Genomic DNA, 8,234 nt, shown 5'->3' on the forward strand with positions numbered 1-8,234 from the left:
TCACCTTTGCCATTAACACAACTCAAGTGAGTTTCGAGTCTTTGTTTCCTCGACAACTTTCAGCCACAAATCGTGCATTTGTAATACGATCGATTCTTGTCTATTATTTCTACATAGAGTGAGCTCACATCTTTATTTATATCACCAAGGTATCCATCGTCCAGAAGCAGAGAACCGGTCGGAGGAGTCAGAATAAAGTTGTGCGCTTGTTTTAAGACTGCAATCGGCAAGCCAGCGGATTCACTTTGCTAGCCAATGACAAGTCCTAAAAGATCCACGTGATCATGCCCATGATCAGAAACAAGGAAGACTCCGTTTGGCGCTCATCTTTGAATGTACTTTTCATCGGTTGATCGCTTTTCTCAACCGTTTTGCTTAATATAACATTTCTAAAGATAGCTTTTATTGTGGTTCAATGGGAAAATGAGAATAGCGTGAGTGTTGTAAAAGAAAAGAAAGTCGTTGGCGCCGTGGAGTTAAAGAAGGGACAACAGTTGACATATTGACTGGTACAAACAACGGTCGAGTGGCCATCTATAAAGCTACGATTTTGAAAGTTTGTGGTCAGTAAAAATTGCGATATTCGTTACGTGATCAAAATCTTATAAAAGAATAGATGTAGCGGGTTGTGTTAAGCTTACATAACGCTCGGCGCAACTGAAACTAGAATAATTCTGAGAATCGAATCGGTCACTTGCATGCCGCAGTTTCTTAAGCTTATGCTTTACCATGAAATAAACCTATCAGTAAGGTTTCAAGATTCCTCTTGTCACGTTTGGGAACATTCAAGATTCATAATAGGAACTGTTATTAAACAAACCTTATTACATAAAGAAGCCCTCTTTGGTAAAAACAAAATAATATATTCAGCCCTCTTTTAGTAAAATCCATAAGAGAGATGTACTAACTCCAATATAAAAGTCACTCAATATAACAGAGATTTCTCAATTTGAGAATCCAATGAATGCCCTTTTCCTCATAGCCATCTTAAAGGCCTGGTCTGAGCTTTAAATATACATATTTTAATATATTATTTTTTTTCAAATTCAGATGTCATGGAATCCAGATACAAAATGGTCAAGCCTCTTGTAGACGGGAGTTACTACATCACGGGCGACGAGCGGGGATAGAAAAAACGACCCAAATATGAGCGGTCAGCGGTGAAACAGCTTTTATACTTCATATAGAGACATATAATTTGTTGTTCCAGAGACAATCGTGTTGTAAAGCCGAAATGTTAACAGTTTACTTCACAGTTTAAGCAATTTTTCAAAAGTGTTGATTGAACTCGTATCTTTTACTGCTTTAATAAACAATGGAGGCTTCGGAGAGGGAGTCAGTGGCATTCGGAAAGGCACCAAGAATAATTATATATATGGTTTGTAGCTAGCTGCGTGACGTGCGTGACGAAAAAAAAAATATCATGATTTCCGGTTGATCCATCCAGAGGTTGCGAAAAGAAATATTAACTTTAACAGTGCAATAGCGGGATTTCAGCCTGGTTGGCTCGTGGACAAGGTGCTTTTTTTTATTAACATAGAGTGTCTTCTCCATACAACTTTCCTCCATGAAATGCTCTCCTTTTTCATTTTTTAAAAGATAAAACGGTAAAAACGAACGATAAAATCCGACGTTTCGGAGTAGTCATGGCTCCATTATCAAGGTAAAAGTTTAAAACATGCAAATAACAGTATTTAAGCGATGTGGCGCGAAAAATTATGTCCTTTTACACGATTGTGTAATTTACACAATCGTGTAAAAGGACATAAACAACAATCCTCAGCCATTGCCAAACATTGCAAGAACGTACACGGGACGATCCCTCAGGACCTACTGAAATGCTTCGAAGTTCTTAAGAAGTGCAGGAACAAATTTGACTGCTTATTGTACGAAATGCTTCATATAAGAACTTTAAAGCCAAACCTGAACGTGCAATCGGACTCTATTCGTGCGAAAGTATTTGTATAATCTTCGCACCTATTATGTTAATTTTCGCGCCACATCGCTTAAATACTGTTATTTGCATGTTTTAAACTTTTACCTTGATAATGGAGTCATAACTACTCCGAAACGTCGGATTTTATCGTTCGTTTTTACCGTTTTATCTTTTAAGAAATCTCTTTTAATACGAATTTTTCATTTTTTCAAAGGTTATCGAAGCAGTTCTGTGGCGCCTGACCTTAATCCACCGAGATATTTTTGTGGCACACACAACTATGGCTGAAATGGTAAAGCGACATTCCAGCACTCGCTTGCTTTGGTCAGGAGAGAACTTTACCCAGATTTCTAAAATATTTATACCCATGAACAAGTCTGGAAATCACTGGACACTTCTGGTTAGGACCTTACGATAATAATCTTTTTGAATAACGCACTTTAATCAAGAACCTTTTAACTGGACTTTGCATCATAAATAAATCTTTAAGCGCTCTCTTGCTTATGTTTTAAAAGTTCTGGGTCGAAAGCAGAAAACCAGATATTATTTCGATCCCATGAATGGGCGTGTACACACCATTTTGAGCACCTCAGTTCCTAAGAGCAAACTGATAGAACTGATCGATGACATCAGGTGAAATATTTTCAACTCAATGTTTTCCTTTTTATTTTGATGCATGCAGAAAAAACATACTTATGTAATCGCTGTATTTTGTTTGACTCTGCAGTGCCGTTGCCGATCTCAAAACGGGATGGAATTGCAAGTCATGGCTATGTGTTGAACCACTACATTACACACAGACCGATAACTATAACTGTGGTGTGATTGTATGTCTTGTGAGTAGCATAATCACTTGCTAAAGCTCACTTTAATAGGACTGCTTCCTGGTTTCGAATGTATTAAATTTCTCTTTGTTTGTTTTAAGTTTGCTCGGTGTTTGTGTGAGGGGTTGAATATCAATGGAAGTTATGATGTGGACATGGAAAGGGAAAGAATAACGTCTGTCATATTTGGCTCGTGTTATGATGACCTTGATTGGTAAGTTTTGATGGTGTCAAATACCATTGTTTCTTAAACGTCGCAACACTCTCTTTGACGTCCCATATCTTTTGTTCAATTATAGGAGAAATACTGCGGTCTGTAAGATTTGCAAAGACGACGATGGAGAGGATTGGCTTGGGTGCGATAGCTGTGGCCAGTTTTTCCATGCAAGTTGTCTGGATGTGCCTTTCGCGGAGACGCTTACGCAACATTTCACCTGCCCTTAGGGTGGCTTCTTGTCAGTACAAGTAGAGTTTAAATTTTAAAGCTGACTATAACAATGAACCAGATGATGAACTTAATGTCATGTACAGATCTTAATTTGTAAGATAAGAAATACAGTCCTTGGTAGTAGATAGATTTTCACGAGCGTCAATGGTGCAGAATCGTAACTTGATGGAGCCAACAGTGGACAACATCCCAGAATTCAAACTTTGTGATTTTTTTCTCGGCTTAAACGCTAAGTCAGTTCTTCAATTGAATAGGAAGAAAAACATTTCGAACGGAAAACAGAATTATTTGCACGTGTGGATCTTTTGAGAAAAGGTCTCCTAAACGAGTGGTCTTGATTATAAATATTTAAGGAATGGTAAATACATTAGCCTTAACATGGCTGTTTCTCGAAGCTCAGTGTTTTCCTACTTGCCTTTTTTCCACGTGAATTGGGGGCGATTGAATAGATATAATATGCAGTAAAAGAACTTCAGCTGATAGAAATTTTAAATTTCTCATCTTAGGCTGTGGATACAAAATTCAAGTGAAAAGGAAGTCAACTGTGATTAATGCTTTGAACAAGTCAAGATACCTTTTTTTCGTCACACAACAAGTTACATAACGTTAATATCATTCTTCTTGATGCCTTTCCCGGTGTCACCAATGCCTTTCCCGATGCTTCCATTGGTTAATAGAGCATTAAAAGTATTGTTCCAGTTAAAGCTTGAGGAAAATTGCTTAACTTTTTAAGTAGCGAAGTGTAACTTGGTAACATTTCGGCTTTACAACACGATTGTTTTCTGCAACTACAAAACGTACATTTAATTCTTGGTACCTTTCGGATGCCACCGATGCCTTCATTGTTTATTAAAGCAGTAAAAGATATATGTACAATCAACACTTTTGAATTGCTTAACATTTTATTTAGCGAAGTAAACTGTTTACACTTCGGCTTTACAACACGATTGTTTCCTGATACTACAAATGATCTGTCTATATATGAGGTATTAAAGTTGTTCTACCGCTGACCTTGTATTTGGGTCGTTTTTTCTATCCCCGCTCGTCGCCCGTGATGTAGTAACTCCCCTGCGACTAGCGCCCCAGCAAATTGCGCAGACTCCGTAGACAGTTCCCGGCGCCATATTGGTTTAGTAACCGCGCACACACGATAACGAGGCTGGGGTTGACCCGGCGGTTTCAAACAACTGATATGCTGACATTTCACTTTTTAATGCACTTTTCAATGCGATTTCTCCCTTCAAAATGGTTCTTTAACACAACAATATGGAAATTTCGTCATTAGATGAGATCCAGAAACTCGAAGCAAAAGATCTCAGGGAGATTTTAAAATCTAATTCAGAGATTCCAACCCCATGTGATGGAAAATAGGGAGTAATTATTAGTGCCAAAGGCGCGAGCTTCTAGGGGGGTCAGGGGGCATGCCCCCAGGAAATTTTGCAAATTTAGGTTCTCTCAAGTGCCATTTCCTGAATTTTGACATCATTCCGGCCTGAGTTATAACATACCATAATGCTCTTCGCGAAGAAAGTAAGTATAATATGAGTGTTTCACAGTGACAGATCGCCAAAAATTCTAAAGAGTAGTAATTTTCCCCTAGTTTTCAGAATTTTATGATAAATCGGGAGAATTTGGTAAAAATCGGGAGAGCGGGAGGCAAGACATCAAATCGGGAGACTCCCGATCAAATCGGGAGGGTTGGAATCTCTGCTAATTCAAAATCGACGGGCGGAATTAGAGCCGACTTAGTGTCGAAAGTTCATGCTTTGCTGATGTGACACGTCCTTCCATCAAGTAGTGGAGAAAACCGAGAACTTCTTACAGATGTCTAGGACCTAGAACAAAACCAGAGCGACTTCAAATACGAAGCAACTATGGTAAGGATTTCAGCCCTTGGATGGTCGAGCGATCTCCGTAATTTACCCGAGGTTAATTTCATTCAGCTTTACGATTACCTTGTTTCACGAGAATATCGCCACATCGTGTTAAGAGGAACGCATCACAAGAAGTACCACAGAAGTTGTTCAGTATGGCTTAGAAAGCGAGGCAAAGGCTGTAGCCCTCTAGGTAGAGGAGATTTGTTATTGCTGCTGTTGTTGATGTGGTACTTGTTGTTGTACCATATTCTTCAGTTAAAGTTATTTCCATTTTGTTCACCAAGATGTATTTCAGTTTGCCATTTGTACATTGTATCTTATGGGAAACTATACAATAGAGCCTGTACAGCCACTTGATTATAATCTTCTTTCTATCAACCCATGAGGGAAACTGTAACTAACAGATGTCATAATATTTTTAAACCCATCTGGCCCATGACAACTTATGCTCATGATACATTGAAAACCATTTGAGTTAGTGACCCATGGTAATTTATTTAATTTAAAAACTCCCAAAAGTGACTGATTCATGTAACTTCTCCCTATAATATCCAAACACTATCCAGCAAACAGATAATGATAATACTGAAGCTTATCAGGCAGAAGTTATCTTGATATTACACCAAATTCTCAGAACTTATTTACAAGTAAATGTGTAGAAACTAGAAGGGAGAATTAACAATCAGATCTTGGGTATTTAAGGGTTAAAGGAAGAGAGCAGAAATGCTTCCTCTCAGCTACTGATCTCAGCAATGCTAGTCCTTCACACACATTTAAGTTTCTGTCAGTGATAAACACTCAGTGAATTGATATTCCCATTCTTAGCACTCAGAGGTCTTCTGACACAAAGGTTTGCTATACTGGTTCTTATTGCCTTGTGTTAACTAATGCTATGATCATATAATTTTAAGATACTTAAAAGATTGAGAAATATATCCAAATCAAGATATTTATTTTATACTGTTACAGTTACCATAAGATTTGTTTGAAAGAGAATCTTTCAGACCATTGAATTGTATGAGAAATTATTTTTTGCGAGACTTCTATCAAACTTCTTATTATGAGGACAATTTTGTGAATAATAAAATTTAGTGTCAGTTCATCTTTGTGTTGAGAACTCTTTTAGTTGGTGAAACTCACTTTTTCTTTTTTCCAATTTGAAGCATCAAATTGATTGATACATAAAGCACACAAAATATTTTATGAGAGTTCCATGTGGCATCCATAGTGGATTACCATGCTATCATAAAAAAGAACTACTGAAAACTGCTTTTGTCACAATTGCTACCAAATTTGTGTCAGTTTTCTGGGTCTGCCATAATAAGTGAAAACTCTGAAGATACAGTGTCTTGGTTATTTTATTAAAAGCAATTACTTTCCAAGAGTTTCTCTGCTAGGAGTGTTTTAGGCAAGCCATGTAGTAAACAGTTGAGCAGTACTGAACTTATTGACTTACTGCCGCAATGAAAAAAACTCTATCGAACTTAAAATAATTCAGGTACCTTATTGAAAATTGGTACTAATTTTGCAACAATAGTCACCCTCATCCATAATTCACAGAGAATAAGATAAGTATAGAACGATAATACTTAGCAAAAGTACATGCCTACATGCATAAACTTGAAGAAGTGAAAGCTCGTAGGCAAACCATTGGGGCCATAAAATGTATTTGAACAACCAACAGCGGCACACTACTCTCCTTTCTTTTTGGGAGAAAAATTAGCTTTATCGGGATTTCGGCTAGGACCATCCATTTTCCTTAAAAATCGAACAATTTTGCTGCCTAAGTCTGAATTTCACCAAAAGTGCTCACAGAGATTAAACACGAGTCAACCCCAACCTCGTTCTCACGTGTGCGCGGTTGCATTTCTAATGTAGCGCTGGGAACTGTAAGGGTAGCTTGAATCAGTCTTGTCGTGAAATGATTGGAACATCGTTTTACACTTTTTTCGGACGGATATTGATGTGATCCGAAGGGGAAACTCGATGGAGTTTGTTATTATGGAAAATTTTGAAGGTTTAGTCTTTTAGTTCCAGTTTAACTAAAGATGATTTAAATTTATGCAGCAAATTCTATTTACAAAACACATTTCATCATCGGTATTTCAAAGTAACCTCTCTTGGCTTTTTGGCTTTATTGGATCAACTAATAATCCCCTTAATTATATTCTTCTTTATTCTCATTACTTTTGTACTTGACATTGTGAGGACAAATACTGTTTCGGTCAGACTGCACCAAGCCATTCCCTTGCGAACTGAATTCCCAGTTTTCTGGGAATTCCTAGGAATTCTCAAAAATTCCCAACTATGCAAATTAGCTCTGATTTAAAAAGCTTGGAATTACTGGGAATTTCTGGGAAAGGAAGACTCCAGTTTTGTGAGGACTTGGAATTCCTAGGAATTCCTAGGAATTCTCAGCTCAACAAACTACCTATAATTTCAGAAGGGTGGAATTCTTGGGAATTTCTGGGAATTAAAATTGAGGCAATTTAAAGACCCTAAGGTCCCTAATAAATTGTAAGAAATTCTCAATACCTTGAATGTGAAAGTTTTAAGAAAAGGAGTAATTTCAGAGGCTTAAAACTTTAGCTCAATATAATTTATACTATACAAAACTTATAACTTATAACTTAAAGATCATAAAATTTACTATTCAAACTAAGTTTTAGTAAATCTCTACATTAATATGGATTTTCTCATGAATAAGCAGTCAATAATTATGTTTAATGGAAATTACCAATTAATCCAATGTACTCATATCACAGATTTGCTTTCTAACCTCAAAGGACTCTTGGATTCCATGATCATAAAATGTTTTTATTGTGATGCAAATTAATGTCTCATGTTCACTGATGTGCCAAAATCATCAAACATTCATTAGCTGTATTTTGGTACACAACTTCCACAACAATTACATTGTTATCTACACTTACAGAACTTTGTTCATTTATTTTTATTCATCAATGAAGTCGGCTTTTCTTCTCAGTAAAGGGCTATTGTGTTTATATGATAAACAACTTAATACATGGTTGCTTGTAGATATGGAATTTTTCTTCTCTTGCTCAACTCGAAGAGAAATTCCATATCTATGCGCGCCCATGTATTATTCTCTATCAAGCATTTCACTTAACGAGTAACCATCCGTTTAT

At 36.9% G+C, this 8,234-nt stretch overlaps 1 protein-coding gene across 3 annotated transcripts; it reads left to right on the plus strand.

Annotated features, from left to right (window-relative positions):
- Nucleotides 1-1,070: 1,070 nt before the first annotated feature.
- On the plus strand, nucleotides 1,071-4,147 carry LOC136279104 (uncharacterized). Of its 3 annotated transcripts, none has more exons than XM_066162545.1 (6): nucleotides 1,071-1,153; nucleotides 2,151-2,569; nucleotides 2,664-2,772; nucleotides 2,862-2,974; nucleotides 3,060-3,225; nucleotides 3,715-4,147. In XM_066162545.1, the coding sequence occupies exons 2-5, from the start codon at nucleotides 2,493-2,495 to the stop codon at nucleotides 3,202-3,204; spliced, it is 444 nt and encodes a 147-aa protein (XP_066018642.1). In that variant the 5' UTR covers nucleotides 1,071-1,153; nucleotides 2,151-2,492; the 3' UTR covers nucleotides 3,205-3,225; nucleotides 3,715-4,147. The 3 variants fall into 3 exon arrangements, with proteins under 3 accessions (XP_066018642.1, XP_066018643.1, XP_066018641.1); XM_066162546.1 differs by having other exon boundaries at nucleotides 3,060-3,215; XM_066162544.1 differs by lacking the exon at nucleotides 3,715-4,147 and having other exon boundaries at nucleotides 1,134-1,153; nucleotides 3,060-3,708.
- Nucleotides 4,148-8,234: the final 4,087 nt, after the last annotated feature.

Source organism: Pocillopora verrucosa, chromosome 2 (genome assembly GCF_036669915.1).
Source record: "Pocillopora verrucosa isolate sample1 chromosome 2, ASM3666991v2, whole genome shotgun sequence".
Taxonomy (NCBI): Eukaryota; Metazoa; Cnidaria; class Anthozoa; order Scleractinia; family Pocilloporidae; genus Pocillopora; species Pocillopora verrucosa.